At 33.7% G+C, this 27593-nt stretch overlaps 1 protein-coding gene across 1 annotated transcript; it reads left to right on the top strand.

The window, feature by feature from the left end:
• Window positions 1-818: 818 nt before the first annotated feature.
• On the top strand, window positions 819-27593 carry LOC128241150 (probable E3 ubiquitin-protein ligase DTX2). The gene is made up of 6 exons (XM_052958119.1): window positions 819-857; window positions 1111-1245; window positions 16050-16101; window positions 16454-16548; window positions 22702-22898; window positions 27441-27593. The coding sequence occupies exons 1-6, from the start codon at window positions 819-821 to the stop codon at window positions 27571-27573; spliced, it is 651 nt and encodes a 216-aa protein (XP_052814079.1). The 3' UTR covers window positions 27574-27593.

Below are 27593 nucleotides of genomic sequence, written 5' to 3'. Positions count from 1 at the left end.
ATCGTGACTTTGATCTTGTCACACATGCCGGTGTGACAATGTTGCTGTTTCACATGCATCACGCATTCACATTTTTTTTCATACATGTATACTTATTACAGTTTATGAAAAAATCCTGGCACCTGATATTCTGACACTAGTAAAATATATTTTTCAAATTTCTAGGGGTTTAAAGAACGTTCATTTGATTATCTTTTTCCATTTTATTTATTAATTACTTCTTATTGCGAAGAAAATCCGATAAAAAGGACCTCCCTATAACTTTGACGTTTTGTTGCATATTTCTAATGCAAATAAAACACGATCCTCCTGCAATCACATTTTAATAACTTTATAATACCCTTCATTTTCGCATGCGGTCGTTCCAAAATATGTAAATATTTAAATGTGGTCTAAACCACGGTTCGCATTTTGAACACAATTTGACATGTTTATAAATTGTAAACAAGCGTTATACAGAGTAAAGCGTAAAATTGTGAATTTAACGAGGATTTAGAGAGGATCACCCTATAACTTGGACTTCCTGTTGCACATTTTTAAAGCAAATAAAACTTTGACCATCGTCCTGCAATCATATATATATATATTAATAACATAGTGTATTATTTTTCAGAAGAATTTATATCCGATATCTATATCAGTCTCCGTGGCTAAGTGATAGTGCATTCGCGTACGGAACGGGAGTTCGGAGGTTAGAGCCAAACTTGTTCTGATATGGCTGACCCAGCAGCAAATTCTAGGACATGGTATCGATTGCCTTCCTGCCAAGCGCCCGGCATTTAGGATAGGAATCGAGAGTAAGATGTACACAAGTAAAGATGTCTTTTAAGTCGAAAGACTGGTCCGTTGTTGAGAAGGTGACACTAATAAACAAACACTTTTACTTTTATATATACAGCAAAAAGGTATTGTCGCGAGATTATTGACGTTCTCGTACGCCCGTATGCAGATGCAGTGGGTCCAGATTTTATTCTCATGCAGGATAATGCTCGCCCACACACTTCCCGCCTTACTAACCAATACCTTGCACGTTAAACAATCGAACTCTTGCCTTGACCGGCCAGATCCCCGGACCTCAATCCTATTGAACATATCTGGGACATGTTTCAGAGGGTCATATCTTGTCGCCCTGTGCAGCCTGTTACCCTCGCAGAACTTCGTGCTGCCTTACAAGAGGAGTGGAACAGAATTCCGCAATTACAGATCAACCGGCTAATTCACAGCATGCCCAGGCAGTGTCAGGCTGTAATTGATGCTCATGGACACCATACGTGATATTGAAACTTATTCGATGCAGCATTTTGAAAAATAACCATTTTTACAAATTTTCCCCTGTTTACGAATTTTCATGTTTTCCCGCTCGGATAACTTTACACTCGTGTTCTAGTTCAATAATTCAACTCGGGTGACTAATTAGTCGATTTTATGCAAATAAACAATACAAACAAAACTTAATATATCATAAACTGTCAAAGTGTTAACCCAAACAGTACTAGAAACAGACTACAGAAGTGACCCTTAGCAAATTTTGAGACGTATATTTTATAGATTTAAAACAAGTTTGGAGCAACAAATTACTAGCTATTTTATTTGGGAATTAAATGCATTATTTTCGTTTCTTGTGGTTATTATCACTGACTATGAATAGTGCAGGAAAATGATAGGAATGTCTGATGCCGAATCATTATCTAATTAATATAATTGTAAACCTTTAGAAAGTTTTGTTTGGTCTTGTAATGTTTGACTGTAGGGTTCATAAGTAGAGGTAACTCGAGTCCTAACATCAAATTCCTAAACTTTATCGGTGATTCTCTTTAAATACTTAGAATGCATCGGGTATAGGAAATGATTACCCTTTCTGATTGACATTAAAATATTAATTTTTAATCTGTTACATTGTTAATATTGTTCCAAAATAGCTTCGACATGATCTTATATAAATGTATATTTGATTGCGTTAAAATCCAACCGAAAAAAATCTACAGTTACATTAGTTTCCTAAAATATACAAATTTACATTTAACAAATTCCATGGCAAAGTCAATCAACATTGGACCAATTGTTATTGCGTTGTTGCTAATTAGAAGATATGCAATCGCAATTGCATCAGTTTTTACTCAACAACTTTTGCGAAATAGAGCTAGGGGAGACCGGGGATAGTTTTAACACGGGGTAAGTTGTAACAATGCATTTTGCTTATTATTAACATGGAATATGACTTCATTTTCATCAGGTAAATGTTGACATCAATGACCGCTATGTTTCACTGTGTTTGTGAGGCGCAAATTTTTATGTCCACATGAATAAGTTCAATTTTGAGCCACGCGAGTACAAATTTGTGCATATCATTCTTTATTGTTGTATATTTATGCATTTAACATTTCGTATTATTTGTATACGTTTTCCGATTAAGTAACCGCTGGCGTTTTATCCGGTATGTTGTCGGGGCAAGTTGTTACAAAGTGGTCGGGGCACGTTGTTACGATGGAAAAACTTGACTAATTCTCAATAATGACGAGAATATGTTAAGAAAATAATATTTATTAGTTGCTTTATCCGATCTGTGTCTATTGAAATTAGTATGAGACATACAATGCATTTCTTTATGTAAAACAAGCGCACATTACATATAGCTGTCCATACTTTACAAATTTGCTATATAACACACAATATAATATTTTTGACATACAAATGTGCTGTTGAATTTGGAGTCTAAATGTCCGATCAAATGGAACCGTGATTAGTTACCGAGTACTTTTAAATGCAATTCTCTTTTTCAATCTGAGCACCAGGGGTAACTTGTTTTTCTATCTTAGGCGACCAGCTTCAATAAATCCTATGTTGATAGATTTTTGTCAAGCAACTTGAAATATTTGTTGAAAGGGGTTGCATTTAACATTTGGCATTTGGAGTGAAGACGAAACGGGTATTACAACTGGGTTAAAAACCGACCTCTGTCCTGTTTTATGTCTATGGTATTCTCTCCATTTGATATTATCAGTAAAATAATGTCTGACATAGGCAATTATGCTATAAGCAATATTACAGTATTTTAGCGATACGCTAAGAATCGTTAAGTAAATTGTACAGGAACCGCTCGCTAATTCGTATTGTGCCAACCAACGTTTATTTTTCGGTGATAATGCTGTCTTAACACCAAGATTAAGAGGCTGCTTAATACAGGTAAGCTGGATTTGCCGAAAATACAATACAACTACATAAAGGTATGTAAGCCATATGATTTGATACATGTAAAAATAATTATCAAAAATTCCTTTAATATTATTTTTTGTAAGTGATCTTGCCTTTTGTGACCTTACTACTTGCATGCATCGATCGTATCTTCAGGATTATTTTGATGTTCATTTTTGGTTAGGACGTATTGTTACAAACGTAGCCGTGTTTCTTAGTTTTTCTATGCGGTAAAATGATTAAATGAAATACAGCAATTATCGTCTTGGGAGACTCAGCTACATCAACACAATACTAGTATATAAGTTAATAATAGTTTTTTTCTGCTGTGATAAATACATATTTTATTTTTTTGAGATTTGATCTAAAGATAATGATGTCATACACAGGGGTGCAACTTCTCGATAAATCAGATATCAGTTTATATTTAGCTTATGAAGTCTAGGAATTCACTCCGTTCTTTAATTAACATTATATGATAGACATTCAGTTAAATCATTACTTCATGTCAATACATTTCTTCTTCATCAGTAATATATCACCAGTTATCTTGGAGGCAAATAAATAGCGGAAATACGGACTACTAATCTATCAGAAGAGTTTGTATGTCCGGACAAACGCCACCATTTATCATGAAACGAAAATGATACAAGTAAAGGAAAAGGCTAAATGCCACCATTCAGTTAAAATCAGTCTGACGTTCCAATAAAAAACGACACATTGATAGTGTAGCTGGGTACAGGTGATTGGTGAAAAATTGGTCGACTTAGACCGTGTGACTTGGTAGTTCAGTTGGTAGTGTGCAGAAGACCCTGGGTTCGAGTTCCGGTAGGGTCACAATTTTTCACAACCTGTAACAATACTACATTTTAATGAATAATGCTATAAATGCTATTAACTACGAATGCAGTTGTTGATGTCCATTCGTCATTATACAAGACGTATAAATGTGTTAGTATATTAACGCAAATAAAATACACCGAGTAGAGCAACGTTAACGACAAATGAATATTGGTATTGTATTTATGATTAACTCATATTAGTGATCGATTACTGTAATTTGATGTCATTGCAGGTGACTTTAAGGTCCGATGTAAGATCATACTAATAGGTCATTTGTTCATTCGTAAAAAAAAACAGACAGTGAGTTTAAGCAATTGATAGAAGGGAGGGAGTGTAAAAGCGGCTATTTGTAACATGATTAATTGCCCGCCGTATTTTCACCAAGGAATATCAGAATGAGGCATTGTTTACATTGTCTTAGATTATCTAAAATTATGTCGGTATTTGACGTAATACCGAACACATATTTTCCGAGATACTAATTACATGTTGGTTCAAACATTTTTGATACTAATATCTACTATGATATAGAAGAACTACATGTAGTCATTGTTAGATACTGTTGTATACTATTTTCTTCTGATATCTTTGACAGCAGTAAGTTCACCCCCTTAGTATGCGTAACAAGCGTGGTTGAAATGTTGGCTAGTAAGTTCTTCAGAGTGTTTATGTTACATTCAGTATGACCCAGTTATTACGCTAATTACCAAGGAACTCTTGCTTTACTGCCCACTTTGCAACGTATTTGGCCACGGTACTACAAACTAATTGCAGTAGAGTAACAAACATATAAAGTGGCATATGCCAGTTTGTGCTGTGTATAAAAAGGCTATTTTCTGTTTCTTTATGGAATATTGTCGTCCTCGATTGAGTACCTGGCAATATCACATCATTTCTATCTAACGTCATAACATAACCATTAATATTCTGCATCATACTGTTCCTTTGTATAGTATCTCTCTATGTCACTAGACTAATGGTTTTCTCGATATAATTGAAATTTTATAGGGTGATAATTCAGTTGTGTCACATGTCACATAAACTGAACTTACCTATCTGTAAAACCAAATCCACAGATTTCTGTCGATTCCAAAATTCAAGAATTGGACAGTCCATAATTCAAGAATATTATTTTTTAAAGACCGTCTCCTATCAAATGGAGCACACACTAATGGCACAAGGTCATGATAGTTCAAGAGCTGGGGTCGTGATCGAGTAGTAACATGTGGTGAAGTTGTCGGCTTATGGATGGGCAATTTAGTATTGGTGTCAGTAGTGTCCAGGAAAGCTGGTTAGAAAACCTACTGTCGCACATAACTGAAATACTGTTGAAAAGCGGCATTAACCAAGCAATCATCATCCTCATGATAGGTCAACGTAAAATAGTTTTAAACTCAATGCCCTGCTCGACTGCGTCGCAAAAGCACAGTGTTTTATCAGAAACGTCAAGAATCACTAAATATATAAACCAATCTACAAATATAATTGTCCGAATGTTTTGTTGGTAGAACAGTGTCTTGATTTAGTTTGAATTGCATGAAATTAAAATAAACGAAATGCCAATAAGTATCATACACTATAAGCCAAACGATGTCTAAAGAACACCACCGTAATACTAAAGCCTCTCATATCCTGATTTATGCCGTCAAAAATTCTGGAAAAAACTAATATCATCCTGATAACTTATTCGACACGGATGCCTTATAATCCTGGTAATAACGGAGACGATTTCATAACGGATACGGTAACATATGATAAGACTGTGACCATTAAATACCCGTTAATAATGTGTCCAGTTATCTTTGATGACATGATGATTAATTTTGCAGCTAATACACCATTTTCCAGATATGCGATATCCGTCGGATTGACGAATTACGTTGAATTTCTTGTTTGATTCCTTTTGCCTGAGTAGAGCGAGATACATGCAGAACGTACGTCAGAAGCAGACAATTATGGACATTTTACATGATACGTAAAGAAATACATCTCACACTATGTCATAACATACAATACAGTGAGTCATTAATTACTGGATTTGTCTAGTCTTATTATTGTTTATTTGAAGTATCTCATCTTGCACTCTAATAAACAAACACTTTTACTTTTATATCTTACGTTTATTTCACGCGTGAAAGTACCAAATGTGTAAATATTTATTTATTTACACGGTTCGCATTTACACAATTTGACATGTTCTATCGTGAAAACGTAAAACATAAATAACAGTTCTTCTGAAAAAATATTCATCACAATATGATTAAAATAGAATAAGATTATACTTTTACAGTTCCCCTGTTTCTGTTTCAACATATGAAAAAAATACTTGGTGTAACTATAGACAGTGCTCAAGTTAAAATGTATTAATGTAATTCGTATTAATTCCTTTTATCAATGATTACACCATTCCTTTCTACCCCAAATAGACAATGCATATATTCTCCCACACTTTGATTACTGTTGTGTTATATGGGGAAATCGTATCTGAGCCATTGACGACAAGCTTGTTAAATTTCAGAAAGGAGCTACTATGCTTATTTTAGATATGGACTATGATACTTCTTCCTCGGTCATGTTTGCTGATTTAAAGTGGATGACTTTTCCAGAACGTGGTCTTTCCCAAAAAGCAGTGCAAATGTATAAAACTTTTAACGATATAGCCCCTGATTATCTTAAAAAGCCATTTGTTTTTACATCAAATTTACATTCCAAGTTATTACGGTCAACCTTGAATTGTACATTATATATAACAAGACCAAACATTGAAATGTTCCGTAACTCAATCATATTATCTAGATCATGCATATGAAACTCTCTGGCTCACTCAGTTAAACATGCTTATTTACTTAGTCAATTCAAAATGTTTTATACAGCATGGTTTTATTCAAATACTACAAGTCATTCACAAGAGACAGTCGTGTATGTATGACTTTATGCTACTGTTACATTTGTAAATGAAACTGGTAATTAATTGGTTCAAATATGCTCCTCTGTTTGTAGTATAACACTTGTTATGCTGTTTAATCAACAATGGTGTTAACATTAAAGTTTTACCATTAATATCCATTGTAATAAATATAAGATTCCATTTTATTCCACTCAAAATTCACTTTAAAAATGTGACATTGATTCAAAAGCGATCTAGATTTGATAAAGACAAACATGTGGCCTCTAGAATATTTACAAGGATTTTCTTTAAAATTTGCATTAAATACCTAGACTTTAAAAGAAAAATGACATAGGTTCGAACTCAACCTAGATTTTATAAAGAGAAACATTCAGTTTCATGAAGTTCTAAACGGAAAATGTGGCATCTAGAATGTTTAAGCGGTTTTCCAAAGACTACCTAGCAATCGGAATTTCGAACCCACATAACCAAGATTCAAAGTCGACCTAGATTGTATAGAGAAAACAAATTTTATAAACGTCCAAATATTAAAAATGTTCAGTTTTTCTATGCTTTGCCGTAGTGACCTGGTTTTGACCCTCATAATCGAAATTGAAATTTGGCCTAGATTTTATACACCTAAACCTTCTGACCTAGTTTCATGAAGAAAACTTTGCCAGAAAAGTTTTTTTTTAAGATTTGGCCTAGTGACCTAGCTTTTGATCCAAATTTACCAGTTTCGAACTTGGCCAATATTTTGACAAACGTACAATGGTATTTAACGTAGTCATTTTAATTGTGATTAAGACGTGTGTATTAATGTAGTGATTTGCCTGTAAAACACGGGTGTGTACATGTAGTGACTCTAGTACTGTTCTTCGGATGCGTGTGTGTAGTGGATTATATGGTAAAACATGAATATATTTAAATACATGAAATTAAAAAAATGAAAACACCCTTCAATTAAGCAAAGCATTTCACATAATATTTCCAAACATGAACCGTTTGGCCTAGCTAGATCGAGTGGTAGTGGGTTTCCGGGAGAAAATGAAGTGTAGTGACTTGCTACAAATTACACGTACGCGTGTGTGTGCGCGCATGTGTGTGTGTGTGTGTGTGTGTGTGCGTGTGTGTGTGTGTGTGTGTGTGTGTGTGTGTGTGTGTGTGAAAGAGAGAGTGTGCGCGCGCTTGTATGCGTGCGAGTTTACGTGCGCGTGCGTGAACGTTTGCGTGTGTGAGTTATAACAGCCCTTAAGCAAATGAAATCATAGAAACTATTTAATGTGTTCATTCATAATCAGTGCAAATCTGACTGAATCATGTATACAATTCGGACAAAATAAAAGAATGTCGAATTATAAATTTAACATAAAATAAACAATATTATTTTTGCGATAACATATATTTTATCAGAGTTTTATACGAAAATAAACTCCCTCAAGTTTCTAATCCGGCCATCTTTTTTATAGCATAAACAATATTTCGATTAACGTCATATAAAACGTTTTAATACAATAAGTATTGTATAAGAAAAAAACACAAATATGGGTTAGATTAATTCAGTGTGTGTATACCACGTGACAAATTACATCGTACATGCTACGTCAGAAGGCAATATTTTGCTTAAAATGAAGACTTAAATCAAAGATAGCTTTTCTTTAAGAACACCGTTTTAAATTAAACAAAGGGCCGTCTCAGCCGCTTAAAGAGCCACGCCTTCGTTTTATTACCAGAGTTTGATTAGGTGATTGGTTTCCTCAAACACTTCAACAAACCTGTTTTCGTAATAATGTTTTGACAGTGCTCCGTCAGACAGCTGTATTGCGAAAAGGTTTGTCGAAGTGTTTTAAGAAACTACACTGTCAATCAAACTCTGGCCAAAGACCAAAGACGGGGCTCTGTAAGCGGCATAGACTGCGCTATGTTTTCTTTAAAACGGTGAAGAAATAGAAAAGTTATCTTTATTTAAAGTCATAATTCGAGGCAAAATATTGTCTTCCGACGTCGCATTTATAACGCAATTTATCACGTGGTATACAAACACTGTAACTGATATTGCGCCAAAAACGAAGCCGTTAAGGTCCATTTTTTTATATCAGGCGATTTGTAATAGAAATTCGAATACATATATTAGACAAAAATCCAAAATTAAATGAACAGTTTTTATCAAAAATTAGAGATAGGCGCCCTTTTTTAAGCGAATACGACCCAATAACATATACAACCAGATTCCTAATGTGTTTATTTCCAAATGCTATATTAGTCACTGGCTTTCATCAAGTATATCACACTGCTATGAGAAAACTCGGTAAAGTCTGTGACACTCATTCAAAGTTGACCATACTTAACCGCATTTTGCCTCCTGGAGCCATTTTCGCCCTGTGCTGCTGGACTCGTATACCATCTGATTCCTTATGTGTTTATATCCAGATGCTCTTCCCGTTACTGGCTTTCACCCAATATATCACACTGCTATAAGAAAACTCGTTTAAGGCTGTGACACTCATTCAAAGTTGACCATACTTAACCGCACTTTGCCTTCTGGAGCCATTTTCGCCTCGTACTGCTGGACTTGTATACCATCTGATTCCTAATGTATTTATATCCAGATGCTATAATAGTCACTGGCTTCCACCCAGTATATCACACTGCTATAGGAAAACTCGTTAAAAGCTGTGACCGTGACACGTTCAAAGTTAACCATACTTACCCGCAGTTTGCCTCCTGGAGCCCTTTTTGCCCCGTACTGCTGGACTCGTGTATCATCTGATTCCTAATGTATTTATATCCAGATGCTCTACTAGTCACTGGCTTTCACCCAGTATATCACACTGCTATAGGAAAACTCCCTAAAGGCTGTGACACTCATTCAAAAGTGACCATACTTACCCGCATTTTGCCTTCTCGAGCCATTTCCGCCCTGTACTGCTGGACTTGTTTATCATCTGCTTCCTAATGTATTTATATCCAGATGTTCTACTAGTCACTGGCTTTCACCCAGTATATCACACTGATATTGGAAAACTCGCTAAAGGCTGTGACACACGTTCAATGTTGACCATACCTATCCGCATTTTGCCTTCTGGAGCCATTTTCGACCTGTACTGCTGGACTCGTATTCCATCTGATTCCTAATGTGTTTATATCCAGATGCTCTTCCCGTTACTGGCTTTCACCCAATATATCACACTGCTATAAGAAAACTCGTTTAAGGCTGTGACACTCATTCAAAGTTGACCATACTTAACCGCACTTTGCCTTCTGGAGCCATTTTCGCCTCGTACTGCTGGACTTGTATACCATCTGATTCCTAATGGGTTTATATCCAAATGCTTTATTAGTCACTGGCTTTCACCAAGTATATCACACTGCTATGAGAAAACTCGTTAAAGGCTGTGACACTCATTCCAAGTTGACCATACTTAACCGCATTTTGCCTCCTGGAGCCATTTTCGCCCTGTACTGCTGGACTCGTATACAATCTGATTCCTAATGGGTTTATATCCAGATGCTCTACTAGTCACTGGCTTTTACCCAGAATATCACACTGCTATGAGGAAACTCATTAAAGGTTGTGACACACGTTCAAAGTTGACCATACTTAACCGCATTTTGCCTCCTGGAGCCCATTTCGCCCCATACTGCTCGACTCGTATACCATCTGATTCCTAATGTATTTATATCCAGATGCTATAATAGTCACTGGCCTCCATCCAGTATATCACACTGCTATGGAAAAAAAAAACTCGTTAAAGGCTGTGACACACGTTCAATGTTGACCATACTTATCCGCATTTTGCCTTCTGGAGTCCTTTTCGCCACGTACTGCTTGACACGTATACCTGCTTCTTCTTTTTTTCAGTTATTTTACATATTCATTTCGCATGAAAGTATATGGAGATTTAACATTTAAAGGGTACAATATGTTTGCTTTTCGAGGACTTTTTGTACTTACTCAAACATAATTTAATTGTTTTGAGGATATAACAAGTTGATGTCTAAATATTTCGGCTTTAATGGCATGAATGTATTTGATATAAGCATGAAGGTATTTGATATAAACAAGACGTTTAAAAAAATGAATTAAATACAAATGTTCAATATCTTAGCAAGGTATTTTAAAGAAAAAGAGTAAAAAGTACTCACTTTCAAGTATAACAAAAAAACACACAAGACATCCAACGTATAAACGAGAACAGTTGATGTAATTAAATATAACCAAACATTAGACTTTTTTTAGACATTAACATACAACTACATGACATACAAAATGAACATCGTATTATGAAGTGATGTTATATGAAACTGCATCTAATAACCATCTATGACAAGCACTGCAATCCGTGGTTAGCTTTCATTTCCAGTAAAAACAATCCGTTGTTATATCAACATGACAACTTTAAAAAACTGTATTATGTTGTCGTTATTTCATCAATTTGAAAAAAAGAGGTATGATTATCAACTATGTAGTCATTTTTCAGACTAACTTTATCTAGTATTATCTAACTGTATTTTCAATTTAACGTTTACGTGTTAAAAGAACTGTCACTGATTGCCATACTCATTAAAATTCATAACTAAGAGCTTAGATGTAGTATGTATCATATTGTAAAAAAACACTACCAAAAGTCGATATTTTTCATTAAATGTCCTCCCACGTATGTAATAATTAAACAATTTGTTGGTTAGACCCATGAGTGAACTTTTAAACTTAGTATCGTCCTTGTGTTAGGGTATTAAGTTGTTTTGTGTGATGATATAATCATTGCTGTAGATCAAATGAATATTGCAAACAAATTAATCCTGATGAATAGATGAGCGAGACAGTGAGCGCATTGACTGTTGTGAGACTTATTTGAGGGGGAAACTCACAGAGTGGTTGAACATTCGCGGCGTAATTGACACACTTGTTCTGGTGTATTGTTTAGATGTTGGGTCTCAAAACCCGACAGGGAACTTAGGTGTAATTGGAAACGCTCTATAGTTTTTGTGCAATTGTGTGAAGGTCGGGGCTCGAACCCCCATTATAATTGAGAATAAAGGCGTGATGGTAAGCGGGATGTATATAACGGTTTAATAAATGTTTAAGGTGATAACAGGCACAAATCTTGGCTGTTTGGATTCATCTGGAAGTATCAGTGTTGTGTCCGTTGTTGTTTTTGTTTTCTTTACGTGCTGGTATTAGTCCACACCAATATATTAATCAATAAGATGTCCAATAATATGAACATATACATATATATATGGTTCGTATTATTGGACAATATTTATTATATTGTATTTATTATATTTATATAAAGATATAGAATATCATTGTTCTGTAAAGTATTTCAATGGACATGGGAGGTAGCCTTATTACTTTGATATTTAGTACGGCAACTATTTTTACGAACAACATTAAATAGACAAGCATTCACATGCAAATTTAACAAAACCTCTGTAGCAGCATTAATCAACAAAAGATCATGTTTTATTCAGCTTAATTGTATATTTCAGTATTTAAACATAATAATAAAGAACGACTTACGCAGAAATAACAGAAGTGTGTCCGTTAAGTGCATTTTATGGACTCGGGCTTTTCTTATATACACAAAGACCAATTTTTATTATAAATTATTCTATTTGTAATACCCTTATCGGTAAGCTTTAATTAATATATTAATACATATATATCAATATAATTTTATTTTTTTAATTGACAGTTGTTTTTTATTGGTTTATGGCGGACAGTGCTGCACTAGTCCTTATGAAATAAAACTGCACAATGTATATTTTCAATTTTAAATCAATACAATGACTTCCTATTGTACTTACTCTCTCTATAGATGTTTCTCATTATCTTCTGGTACTTTTGTACTATAATTAAAAACACTCTCGGGTTCCAGCCAAATGCGGGGACAAAGGTGTGATATAACACGTAGTGTTTTGAGTACTTTACGGAAGTTGGGTGTTCGAATTCACCAGCGTGACCATAGGCATGATCATAAGCGCACTGGTTTGTGAATTATATGAACATCTGGTATTGAAACAACGAGAGAGAACATAGGCGTGATATGAAATAGGAGTTTGAAAAATCGTTGAAAGGTTAGGTGTTTGAACTCAGGGAGTGTAAAAACGCGTTAATGTTAGCGCATCGGTGTAAGTAATTGAATGAAGGCAAAGTGTTTGAATGAACTAGTGCTACAATAGGCGTTCATGTTAACGCATCGGTGTCAGTAATTGTATGAAAGTAAAGTGTTTTAACCAACGTGTGCTACAATAGGCGTTCACTTAAGCGCATCGGTGTAAGTAATTGTATGAAGGTAAAGTGTTTGAACGAACTAGTGGTTCAATAGGCGTTCATGTTGGCGCATCGGTGTAAGTAATTTTATGAAGGAAAAGTGTTTGAACCAACGTATGCTACAATACGCGTTCATTTATGCGCACCGGTGTAAGTAATTGTATGAAGGTAAGTTGTTTAAACGAACAACTGCTACAATAGGCGTTCATGTTAGCGCATCGGTGTAAGTAATTGTATGAAGGTAAGTTGTTTAAACGCACTACTGCTACAATAGGCGTTCATGTTAGCGCATCGGTGTCGGTAATTGTTGAAGGTAAACTGTTTGAACCAACGTGTGCTACAATAGGCGTTCATGTAATTGCGCCGTTGTATGTAATTGTATGAAGGTAAAGTGTTTGAACCAACGTGTGCTAAAATAGGTGTTCATGTAAGCGCATCGGTGTAAGTAATTGTATAAAGGTAAAGCGTTTGAATCAACGTGTGCTACAGTAGGTGTTCAGGTTAGCGCACCGTTGTAAGTAATTGTATGAAGGTAAAGTGTTTGAACCAACGTGTGCTACAATAGGCGTTCATGTTAGCGCGCCGTTGTAAGTAATTGTATAAAGGTAAAGTGTTTGAAACAACGTGGGCTACAATAGGCGTTCATGTAAGCTCACCTGTGTAAGTAATTGTATAAAGGTAAAGTGTTTGAACCAACGTGTGTTACAATAGGCGTTCATGTTAGCTCACCGTTGTAAGTAATTGTATGAAGGTAAAGTGTTTGAACCAACGTGTGCTACAATAGGCGTTCATGTTAGCGCGCCGTTGTAAGTAATTGTATAAAGGTAAAGTGTTTGAAACAACGTGTGCTGCAATAGGCGTTCATGTTAGCGCGCCGTTGTAAGTAATTGTATGAAGGTAAAGTGTTTGAACCAACGTGTGCTACAATAGGCGTTCATGTTTGCGCGCCGTTGTAAGTAATTGTATGAAGGTAAAGTGTTTGAATCAACGTGTGCTACAATAGGCGTTTATGTAAGCGCGCCGTTGTAAGTAATTGTATGAAGGTAAAGTGTTCTAACCAACGTGTGCTACACTAGGCGTTCACTTAAGCGCCCCGGTGTAAGTAATTGTATAAAGGTAAAGTGTTTAAACCAACGTGTGCGACAATAGGCGTTTATGTAAGCGCCCCGGTGTAAGTAATTGTATAAAGGTTAGGTTTTTGAACCAACGTGTGCTACAATAGGCGTTTATGTAAGCGCGCCGTTGTGAGTAATTGTATAAAGGTAAAGTGTTTGAACCAACGTGTGCTACAATAGGCGTTCATGTTAGCGCATCGGTGTAAGTAATTGTATAAAGGTAAAGTGTTTGAACCAACGTGTGCTCCAATAGGCGTTCATGTTAGCGCACCGTTGTAAGTAATTGTATGAAGGTAAAGTGTTTGAACCAACGTGTGCTAAAATAGGTGTTCATGTAAGCGCCCCGGTGTAAGTGATTGTATAAAGGTTAAGTGTTTAAACCAACGTGTGCTCCAAAAGGCGTTCATGTTAGCGCGCCGTTGTAAGTAATTGTATGAAGGTAAAGTGTTTGAACCAACGTGTGCTACAATAGGCGTTCATGTTAGCGCGCCGTTGTAAGTAATTGTATGAAGGTAAAGTGTTTGAATCAACGTGAGCTACAATAGGCGTTCACTTAAGCGCCCCGGTGTAAGTAATTGTATAAAGGTTAAGTGTTTAAACCAACGTGTGCTCCAATAGGCGTTCATGTTAGCGCACCGTTGTAAGTAATTGTATGAAGGTAAAGTGTTTGAACCAACGTGTGCTACAATAGGCGTTCATGTTAGCGCGCCGTTGTAAGTAATTGTATGAAGGTAAGGTGTTTGAACCAACGTGTGCTACAATAGGCGTTCACTTAAGCGCATCGGTGTAAGTTATTGTATGAAGGTAAAGTGTTTGAACCAACGTGTGCTACAATAGGCGTTCACTTAAGCGCATCGGTGTAAGTTATTGTATGAAGGTAAAGTGTTTGAACCAACGTGTGCTACAATAGGCGTTCACTTAAGCGCATCGGTGTAAGTTATTGTATGAAGGTAAAGTGTTTGAACCAACGTGTGCTACAATAGGCGTTCATGTTAACGCGCCGTTGTAAGTAATTGTATGAAGGTAAGGTGTTCGAACCAACGTGTGATCCAATAGGCGTTCACTTTAGCGCACCGGTGTAAGTAATTGTATGAAGATAAGGTGTTTGAACGAACTAGTGGTACAATATGCGTTCATGTTTTCGCTCTGGTGTAGGTAGTTGTATTAAGAAAAGGTGTTTCAACCAATGAGTTTTACAATAGGCGTTCATATAAAGCTCACCGGTGTAAGTAATTGTATAAAAAGAAGGTGTTCGAACTACCGAGATGTTAAAAAGGTGGTATAGTTTTATGTAATTGTATGAAGGTAAGATGTTTGAACCAACGAATTGTACAATAGGCGTTCATGTTAGCGCACCGAAGTAAGTACTTCTAGAAAGGTTTGTTGTTTGAACCCCCGAGAGAGGTTAAATAGGCTTGATATCAAATCCACTGGTCTTTTTTTTTATTTTTAGTAATGTAAAGGTGAACATGTTTGATTAATCGCGTTGTTTTTTTGCGGATGGTATACGCACTTGTGTCTGTTATTTTAGGGAGGTTTTCGTATCAAATCCAAAGTAGAAACATTGGCGTGATGATAAGTTAAGCGCACTGGTCTTTGTATAAATGTTGCTCTATTGATATATTAAAAATCATTAAGTATACTTTTTCATACTGTGTATCTATTGATTAAAATGCGTTGCTTAAATTATAAATAAATAGTTTAAGTCATTCATAGTTTTTTCTACTTAAAGGAACAAGCAGTTGTTAAGGCACAGCTTTCATCCCAGGAAGACCATATCAAGGGTAAGTTATTTTTAGCTACTAGTGTACAGGTAATAAAACAGTAATGATTTGACAATTCATTTCAAAATATCGATAATGATTATTGCAATATGATATTAAAGACGTTGTTACTTATTATTCAGTGCATACATTGGTGTAAATTGTCGCGAATATTTAAATATTGTTCACCGGTATGTGTTGTTCTGTAAATCATTAATATAATCAATGTTTAAACCAATGAATTTGGCGGTGCATCCAGCCGCCCGCGACGAATTGTTGAAATAATTGTGTTGCTTACAAAACATTTCCGTTCTAGCAGAATTTGATTTAATTCGTTATTGAGCTAATATCTTTATGTCATTTTGTTCCTTAGGGACTCAACCAACTGGAACATTTGATGTCAAGATCAGTAATGTTGTTTGGGGTTCAATCGATTTGATTTTTACTTTCCCATATGGCATTCAAAAGGTAATCATTTTGTGTATTTTTTTATAACCACGTGTTTGAAGCTTACAAGAAGAACATGCAAGCAAAATATAATATTGTTAACATATACTATCTTATACGTGTAAACATTTACATGCGTTATAGAGTTATACTGCCATTATCAGACTTAATCTCTACGCCAAAAATGCAATCATTTATATATTTAATTGTTATCACAAACTAAGGAAAGCGTTATTTTGATAGAAAAACAAGATCGGCGAAATACTAGCACCAAGGCAGATGACGGGTAGTGGAAAAAATCAACTAACACGACTAGCGTTAAATCATAAAAGGCACATTCCAACCTTAAGTATATAAGTCAAAGTTACAAGATTGTACAAATTAGGGTCATGTTCTAACTTTTATAATTCAATTTACAATTTGTTAACGTATTGTGTTAATATTATTGGTTTGAACACACAAATAAGTATAAACAATACATCCATACACAAAAGGATGTGCTTAGATATAGGTCTTGATTTAAAGGTTTTGTCACGAGACTTAACAGTTCATTCTACTGTTTCAGGAATTTTTTTCAGCTTACTAACATATTTAAAGTCAAACTTAATACATTTGTATGTAGCTCTAGCTAAATGCTTAGCTGAAATATTATTCCCTGAAACAAATAAAGAATAGACAGTTTATTTTTGAATGCAGGTTAAATAAGTCACATGAGCCGTGAGAAAAAACAACACACAAATAAACACAAATAAACATTTAAAAATGACACCGTAATTGGAGCATGTGAGGATTTCCTTTTAGGATATTAGAATTTGATATGCTATGCAATAACTCGTACAGATAAGAAAGGGCATGATAAAAGACAATTTGAACGTGTTGTAATACAGTGCCAACAATATGCAACATAGAAATCTTAGTCAAGTGAACTTCTTACAGATTAAACATCACACATTTCAAAGGCAGAAGTATCGATCATTCATTACAAACACGACATTGGATGGATTCTCCAATACATAAATGTAAATGTTGAACAACATAATATAACAACATGAGTGATTTTGTCTTTGTTAACTAGATCTTTATTTAAACGCTTTATGTAAGTATGTATTTAATTTTATGACATAAGTAATATGAGAACTTTCGAAGAGTTGTTTGAATTTATACATACTAGGATAAGACGCGCAATGTTTAGAAATGTGTATTTTACGTAAGATTCATCCGATCATGAAGTTCCGAGCTATAAAAACTTTTGTTCACAAAACAAAAAAAAAATATTTATCTCCTTAAAGATGAAAAATGGATCATTCTGTTTAATAAGTGTTGACCATACAAGAAAATAAAAAAACGTGCGAAGGGTTATTCGTTATTACCATTAGAAATAAAAGCAATGCTAATTAATATAATATTTAAAACAAAACAGAACTTGGGGTAAAAAATGGGAAACAACGAGGTAAAACGTGTGATACGTATACGTATATATATGCTCGGCTTAAAAGGATTGCGACATGGGTATATAACTGAAAAAAGCTGTAGATCTCAAGTAACACCGCTACCTTATTGAAACGGATTTAATGTAAATGACATGTTCCATTAAACTTAAGCACATACATTTTAAAGTACACGTTGGTCGAACTGTGCACAACAGCCAATAGTATGAATAATATTTGCACCACATGTTTTCTAGATAGTATTCATACGAATCAAATTTAAATAAACATGCACGCTACACAGTCAAATCAATTGTATTTCTTTCTTTATTGCATGGCGATAACGAAATATCCTTGACGACCGTAGTTGTTGGCAATCTAATTTAACATTATAACATATGGCCTGCCCTATCAAGGGGTATGTATCTGACACGACGTAAACGAAAAGCTTATATGAAAGATAGAAATTGAATAATGTTAAGAGTTCTAATTAATCACATTTATCACAGTATAATATATTAAAACCATTCCCACAATGAAATCTAAAACTTGAAAATAAGTAATTTAAATAACAAAACGAATATTTTCAGTAAAATGCCACTACCGTAGTCTCTGATATTTAGAGTTCAAGTTATACATTCACATCGCGTATATGCATTCATGCTTGTAGTATATGGACGATTGATTTACAAGTATATGTACATGAAAATTATGTGTTTATGTATTACAAATTAGATGTCTTCCTATTCCAAAATAAAGTAAACTATATGTTAAGGGACAACATATGTAAAACAATAACAACTTGAAGTTAAAAGAATGGTGTGTTTTCTTTTCGACCATTCCCACCTTCTTCAAGAAAATTTAAAAAACACGAATAAAAAGCGATTGCCGGCTACTGCTTTCCGCCGGCTACTGCTCTCCAACCAGTATATCTGTAAACATTTTTTTTTTTTATAATTTTGCATCAAATACATAGCTTTAAAACATTATGTACTGAAGCCAGTCCAAATGAAACCAGCCAAGTCACTAAACATTTAACCTTTTAGCATTTCGTTATAATGAAAATAAATATTTTGCAAAAGTAAAAAGTTTAGGCAAAATATCCCTTCTCCCTAAACCGTTAAATACAACTTTCTAACTGAAAAAAACTACTTCTGTATTGATTAAAAATACTTGTGGCCATCCACTTCTGTAATTGATCCGGGAGAAGATCCGCTTTGCCCGCCAAGCCTTCTGGTAAAGTGTCAAAGTTGCATATTTACTAGTACCGCAACTGAAGAAGCCACCGTATACTATGATTTTAATACAGCCTTGGTTTTTATCAAGCGAAACTGCTGATACGCAATCATTAAGTGCTAATCTTTACCATTAAGAATTTCAACTTTTACGCGTGTTTAAAAGTCCGCCTTCTGCCGCTCATTCAGTACACATTCCCTGCATCATTGACCAGAGGTCAACCAATGTGGTTGAAACTCACTTCGCCCCTTCTAAGTCATTAAAAATATACTTCATATCATCTAAGTATTACTTATTCATCTCTGGCGTTTCCGCCGTGAATCAGCGATGCCGCTCATATGATCTTCAGATTATCTTCCTTAATAAAGCCATCATTCTTTAGTGCAGTGACATTAAGCGTATCATTATTGTGTACAACAATCTTTCAATAACACATCTTTACAATATCATAAGAAATATCAGATGGATTCAAATTGTTACAGAACTTAACACAATACACATATCCCTACTCTTTTTAAGGAAAACATATTATATAGATTGTCAGCCACGATTGGCAACTCATCTGTCTAGCAATTATAATGGCAACCAAGCGAAATGTACTTATTCAATTATAAAAAAAAACAAGTATAAAAACAATATCTGTACTTATTAGTAAATACAGAACAAATCACTAAAACTTACATAAACCATTCTCACTTATATCTCAGTTTCTAAACAACTTAACTTAAAATATAATTGAATTAGTATTCCTTACAAAACACTTATTTTAATGCCAACATTGTGACCTTAAAAATCTTCTAAACCAAAAAATCTAGAATTGTTCAGCATTGCTTCAAATCTTTCTCGTTCAATTCAGAGAGAAGATTAAATTTCATTTACAATACCTGTCTTTATATGTTGATTATATGGCCAAAATAACGGCTGACGCTGACAGGTAATATTATAACAGAAAACCACAATAGGCGAGGGAACACGATCGAAGCGCGGCACTTGAACAGGAAGTGACGTCAACGAAAAACAACTGAAAAGAGGTGAAACAGCTCATCTGTTCACAGTCACGTGGTAGAACCGCGGCATCCGTGCAGCCCCGACCTCACTGTTTTGCATCGTTCTCCTACGTGTTTCTCGCAAAACAAAATAAAAAATGTCACCTTTAAATTCTTAAATAGGATGTGAACGAAACACTCACTTTCTATGTACAACTAAAAACAATTACTATTAAAATGGCGAAAATAAATTCATCTAACACACATTTATTGATGCCTTTAGAAACAAAAGACACATTTTATCACTTGTTACAAATGATGTTTGAACAGAATTACCTGATAATTTCTACATGCCCCATTTTCCTGCTTATTTTGAATCATCATGTATTCGTCGTTTTAAATAAACACAACGCACATATTTTCAATTGTATCGATTTAAATACATCGGTTCCCCAAAGCTGATTGCCTTAACATTCATATGTACACGAAATACTCGTGCTTATGAATCACTCGTGCTTATAAAACGCCACCTGGCGGTTTTTTCTTTATAAACAAGGGCAACTAATTTTCTTCTTATTCATTTTACTCAAACGTAGAAAATTATATAACTAGTTGACAATATAGTAATTAAATGATTGTTTTTCCATTTAAAACATTTAGTGCATCCACAAATATATATATATATATATATATATATATATATATATATATATATATATATATATATATATACATTAAACAATAAACTGAACGAAAAATAACGCATTTTAATGGCTTAACACAGAAAAAGTGTTTTATACGTTAAGATAAGTAGAGTCTTTATTTTATTGTGATGAAACGCAAACATTATACATCGTAAATAATTTTTAAATTGGTTAATGTCAAAAACAAAACTTAAAGGGCTTGATGTCGGGTGTAGGGGAATGGAGACTGAGCCTTCCGAAAGTTTTTTTATTATAAGAAATAGGATATTATAAATTGAAACAATCATGATGATCCTCAAACGATTTTCTATGTAATTGTTTTGTTGTGGTATAAAAATAATAAACAGATTTTCTGATTATATTGAACGTAGAAAGGGAATATATGTGTAACAATTAACTTATTTTGATTTAATTGTCATAAATCAAGATATTTAGAACAATATGGACGATTACACTAAGAAGACACTAGAAGACACATTACACTAAGAATAGTATATGTCACAAGTATATGGTTTTGCACCGTACGTCATTTTCGTTGATGTCATCATTCGTGCAATTATTATATTGTTATGCATTTAAAGCTTTTGGAGGAAATACATATATTGATTATTTGACATGCAATACGACTATTTTTGCCACGGAAATTTTCATAATGCATAAAAAGGGCACATATCATGTTGATATCATTAAGATAATTGATAGTATTCATGTCATTTTACAAAGAATATAATAAACAACTTGTAATGCTACTCGAAATTACATACTCGGTTTGCATGTACTACGATACACAAGCTATATGAATGACATGATTCCTATTAACGTAAAATAAAAGGAGTCTTTGTTCCATGCGTAATAATGTGTTGTTTTTTTTACTTGGAATTAATTGCGATAGTCTTTGTTTATTGAATTTAAAACAAATCTTTATTTTGATAGAATTATAAAATAAATTCCTAAGTACACAAATGTTTCAACGTATTAAATTAAATAATATCAAAAACACATCTAAACAAGTTAGACAAAAATATAAAAGTAATTTAGAAATAAACACTGTTCACTTTTGCGCCCATGTTAAATTAATCCAATATTGATATGTTTCCGCAATAACACTAATTTATTAAATGTCATACAGAAAGCTGTTTGCTTTTCCTCGTTTATTTTTTACAAAACACATTTTACTGATTGTAAAGATTGAAATTGTCATATTTTACTTACAAAGTTCTTCATTATACTTTATAATGTATGTAATTGTACATCCCTCACACGTAACAAGGCAAGCATATCAAATTGTTATTGGTAAAATGATTGAACACACATAGAATCTTGTTGCAATTTATGGTTGTATAGATGGTACTCTCTATTCGATATATTGTATTTGAGTCAGTTGCATACCAGCATAATTTGCTTTGTTTTTGGTTATTGAATTTAACCAATATAACCGATATGTAACGATATATAATTATTTTTGCCTGAACGTTTTACCAAATACTTAAACTTGTAGATATCGCAATTTTTTCCATATATACACGAAACCTATTTCAATGCCCAAATTTTGCTTTAAATGTCATTTTTATTAAATCAATCATATTCTTCCTTTTATCCTCCCGCCTTAATTGTACAGTATAGGGATACCGAATTGCCGAAAAACATACATTCAGAAGAAAAATATCATTGATGCTTAAATTAAAATGGTTGGATTGTATCTGGCAATCAATTCTCCTGTCCAGTTAATGTTCATGTTCAATATATTGTATGGTATATTTGTACTGTGAAGTTATATGCATTCCATCACGTCTAATACAACGTCTGTCTACCTACTTGCAGACGCACCATCCGTCCCCGGGAAACCTGTATAAAGGCGGCACGTTCAAAGGACGCTTGAGTCGCTACTCTGATGGCGAGCTGCTATGTAAAATGTTAAAGGCGGCGTTCAGGAGAGGGTTTTTGTTCACCTTTGGGAAGGAAGGAAAAGTTGTCCTGGATGGCGTCTCATTGTATGATGGTTTAGTGTATGCTGACGGGTAAGAATAATATTATAGGAATAATAAGAGTCAGCTTACGATGTTCAGAAGAGGAAAAGTGTTAACTGTTGTGAAGTATTTGATGTTTTGAATGCCGTTTGAGGCCCAAGTATAAAAGTTTTGGGTAGTGGTAGTAAGGGTAAGCCTTTTTTGATAGTATATAACCTTTTCATATGTCAGTGGTGAAGTTCAATATAGGTAAATCAGTTAGGTTAACATGACGTATAACTAAAGCAGCGTTGTAATGTTTCTCTCATGTTTTTTTCAGTAAAATAATGAGTCATTGGAATAACAAAGTTAAAATATCAATTTGATGTCAAACTTCAAAGTTAGGAGTAAAAATATCAATTTGATGTTAAACTTCAAAGTTAGGAGTGAAAATATCAACTTCAAGAACTACCTTTAAAGCAATTGTATTAACTTCCATTTTACCCGAATGAATACGGCGGCTTTTAATCTGTAAATTATGACAAAAATAATTGATTGTAAAGAAAAATTGCATATGCTTCAATAAAATGTTTTTGGAAACAAACACAACTGATCGCTCATTAGGGTTATGACAATCCCAATTTTCGAACGTTTTTGTTTCAAAACATTTCCTTCCAGACACAACATAAGACGGAAACAATTGTTCAAACATTGCTTCAATGGTATAGCATGTATACAATTTATTTTATTTCTTTTATTTTTGCGATTGACATATAAATTTAAATACCCCACCTTTCCTCAGTTGTCACCTTACTGACGAAAAATGATGAAGTATGTAAAACAAGGATTCTGAAACATGCAGTATAGTGCTTTGATATAAAAAAAGCGTTCAGAAGTATTGATATCATATTGTTAATTAAGAGAATACTTACGATTTTGTTAATACTAAATGATACTAGCAACGGCTCTTATAAAAATGACGTACTGAAAAAGTTCTTATGTAATATTCAGTACTCAGCATATATATTTTATGTCGATATCTATACAGATGATGACAAACTAACGTAATGATTGGACTTTTAATATAATTATTTTTATCCAAATTACAAATCGCAAATAATCTAGTACAAGAATGCAATGTTTTATCAACATGTTTTGTTTATAATGAAATTTACAGTATAAAAACAACCACCTCACCGTCCGACAGGTTGATTACTATTGTTGGTTACGTTTAAAATGATATTCATATCCGTAACGGAATATCAAGTGTAACGTTAAAACAGTTGGTTTTCTATGATATTTATATCAAGATAAAATGCGATAAAGAGAAATAATAAATATGTTTATATTTGCATAAAAAGACGCATTGTGTCCTGCAACTCGGGAGGCAATATGGCCCATTTCAATTGCACATGCAGTTGTTGAAATTGTACGACTCTGGACTGTTAGTGTGTAAACAAATGGGTGTTTCACCTGGCGAGAAAAGACTTCTGTCCTCTTCTTCGTAGTCATGGAAACCAATCATACAGGTTTCAGTGTATTTCAGGAATTTCATGTAACAAAACAATATGTAAAACCGAAAATGGCTATATTAATAACGACACAGATACTATATAACACACCTTTTGGCTCCATAACTATTAACGAGGGCCTTCATGATTATTATGATTCATTATTGAAGGTGAAATCAATTTTCTTATGGATGTTTTTCGCTTTTTATCTTCTAGTTCATATTAAATTGAACAGCTCTTTCGTTATTAATTCAACTATCCAACATTTAAACAAAAATCACAGGCTTACCTTCGAGGATCTAATATTACGAAACAACGTACGTTCTAATATTGTTAGTGCGTTTTTAAGAATGGAGAATTTTAGTCAAAAGAAAAACACAATATCGCTGGTTAAATCGTGTTGGTTCAATTCTAAAATCATATACGAAACTTTAAAATATGTGTATATTTTCATGATTTATATAAAGATGCATTTTTATTGTGGGGCAGAATATCAAAATATTTTTATACTTCACATACTTCATGTGTGAATTAATTGCGGATTAACATACTTTCTTTCATGCTTTACGATGAAATATGGGGTTTTAACAGTGAAATAACAACAGTGAAAATATCAATTTGATATTTCACTGCAAAATAAGGAGTGAAAATATCAACTTTCTGAACTACTTTTAAATTCCTTTGTTGTTACATGTACTTGCCTTGATCAAAACAGAACACTGGACTTCAGTTAATTATGTCAAAAAATGTTACAAAAAATAAAGAAATGTTTTATAAATTTAAATAAATATATTATTGGAAATTAACAACCTACCGTTTATCACCGGTTATCCCGTTTATCAAACATTTTACTGATCTTTGATGCTGAATGTTCGAACATTTGCCTCATACCTAATAAATTACAGTCAAAAACAACTGTTCGAACATAAATAAAAAATTTATCATCGTTCAAATGTATTTTGAACTGTTAACCGTTGTAGTACGTAAATGAGCTTCCTGGAGAATTCACACAACAATGTACAGATAGATCCTATATTTTTTACCCCACCCACACCTCAAAATGTGTAAACAAACTAGCGTGGCATTTAAAACAAACATTTTAAAGCGAAACAGACTGGTCTCTGACATTAAGATGACTGAATATTAACTTACTATAAAAACACGCGTACAAGCTGTCTTAAACTAAGAAGAATGGTTAAAATCCAATGGGTATCCACATTTGTTTTGCTAACACATTTGACCTTCCAAATTTTCATTCTTTAAATAGCGGCGTAGTAAATTGGTTATGTATTCATGCCCATCTTAAAATAAAAAGTGTTTTCATTATTTTTTGGAACATATGTGCACTAATAATACTTCATTGTTTGCTGTTCATAAAGCTTTGCAATAAAAAAAACGAGCGAATATTAAGCTATTAGAATGAATAGCAGAGAACTATTTCTCAGCAAACCGAAAGTAGAAAAGCTGACAGCTATAATTTTGCATGAGGGGCGCCCCACGGGTAGCGGCGTAAAGCCCACCATTTTCAAAAAAAGGGGGTAATTCAGAAATAAATAAAAAAACATATAAAACTCCGAAAATTAGCTTAAAAGAAACAGAAAATTTGTTTATTTCAGTGTAAGATCGTATTTAATTTCACTCGTGATCATAAAAAAACTGCATTTTCACTCGTGGCTTCGCCACTCGTGAAAATATGTTTTTCTATGACACTCGTGAAATAAAATACGATCTTACACTGAAATAAACAAATATCCTCTATTCATTTTATGCCTTTCTATGAAATACGGATTTTTATCAGTGACATTTTTTTTTTGATATTTTCACTGTAAAACAAGGAGTGAAAATATCAACTTTAAAAATTGCTTTGAATAACATTGTAGTTACTGCCTTTTTATCAAAACCTAGATACGTCAGCTCTGAGCCAAAAATGCTGCAAAATCAGGTTTAGACTTGCAAAAGGTTGCAGAAGTTAAAATAAAGGTATATTTGGAAATGACCAGCTTACCGTTTACTAGAAAAATGGTATTGTGCTTTTCAATTTTTTTCTTGAACTTCGAAGCTGAATGTTCGAATATTTGCTTTCATAAAAAAACTAGAACAACGAAAACAACACAGCTCGAACATAACTTTGATGTTTTTTTTCAATGTTTACATATCTTTTTGAATTGGCTGTCGTTGCAATACGACCTTTAAATGTTCACTCAATTAATGGCGGCGTAGTAATTTGGCTATGTATTATTGGCATGTTGAATATAAAACTGCTTTTGTTATTTTTTGATGCATTAATAAAAGTGCATTGATTATTATTCATAAAAAGTTTACACAACAACACGACTGAATTATATATTATAAACAATTGGATAACTTTTCCCCAACGAAATGGAAATAGAAAACTAAACAGCTACGTCATCAGCTTGAATTTGACGTAAAGTACTTCCGTTGGGGAGCGGCGAGTGATTTTTTTTAAAAGGGGGAATTTAGAAACAGAAATACTAATAAAACTCCGAAACGAACAAAAAAAATTTATTTTAGTTAAACATCTTATTTAATTTTACCCTATATCAGATACTATAGTTTCACTCTTGGATTCGCCACTCGTGAAGAATGTGTTTCTTATGAAGTTCATGAAATAAACTACGATCTTACACTGAATTGAACCAATATCCTTTATTTCAGTGTCACAATGGAATTAAACATTGTTAAACACTGCAGCACTTAATTCAAGAATTTAATTAAACTTTGCATTACACTATAATTGAATTGTAATTTAAGTACAATGTAGACAGAATAAAATTAGCCAAGAACAACTATATGTATACAGAAGAACCAGTTTGCTTTAGTTGTTTCTTTATACGTTGCATTTGAAACAAGGTACACACTATCAAAGAATACGTTGTAAGTATGAGTAACCTGTATTTGTAAATTAATATCGAGATTATCCAACTAATATAGCCCGCGAGTCCTTCCTACATTAGGGTGCCTACAGAAGATTCCTATTTATAATAAACTGTGTCTGAATAGTGTGCCTTCTATTTTGAAAGGTGCACATCACATTCGTCTTTCGTCGAATACATGCATAGTTATAGTTAACTTCTATTTTTAGAGGAGGTGGTACATTAGACTACAATGAATATCGACATACATTGAAAGCGGAACTGTCAGCCAAGGGTATCACAAAGGCGGACATAGATCAGACGGAGGAACTGTTCGAGACATTGACTGTCGATGGTCGGTAACTTGCATAACTGCTGTGTTG

Source organism: Mya arenaria, chromosome 7 (assembly GCF_026914265.1).
Source record: "Mya arenaria isolate MELC-2E11 chromosome 7, ASM2691426v1".
Taxonomy (NCBI): domain Eukaryota; kingdom Metazoa; phylum Mollusca; class Bivalvia; order Myida; family Myidae; genus Mya; species Mya arenaria.
This window is presented reverse-complemented; position numbering and strand designations above follow the sequence as displayed.

Excerpts from the sequence above, each read along its gene's own strand:
- LOC128241150 (XM_052958119.1), top strand. The coding sequence starts at position 819 with ATGTCTTTTAAGTCGAAAGACTGGTCCGTTGTTGAGAAG. Across the intron at positions 1,246-16,049 it reads TGCCCAGGCAGTGTCAGGCT|GAACAAGCAGTTGTTAAGGC; the intron begins GTAATTGATGCT and ends TTCTACTTAAAG. Across the intron at positions 16,549-22,701 it reads TCCCATATGGCATTCAAAAG|ACGCACCATCCGTCCCCGGG; the intron begins GTAATCATTTTG and ends ACCTACTTGCAG.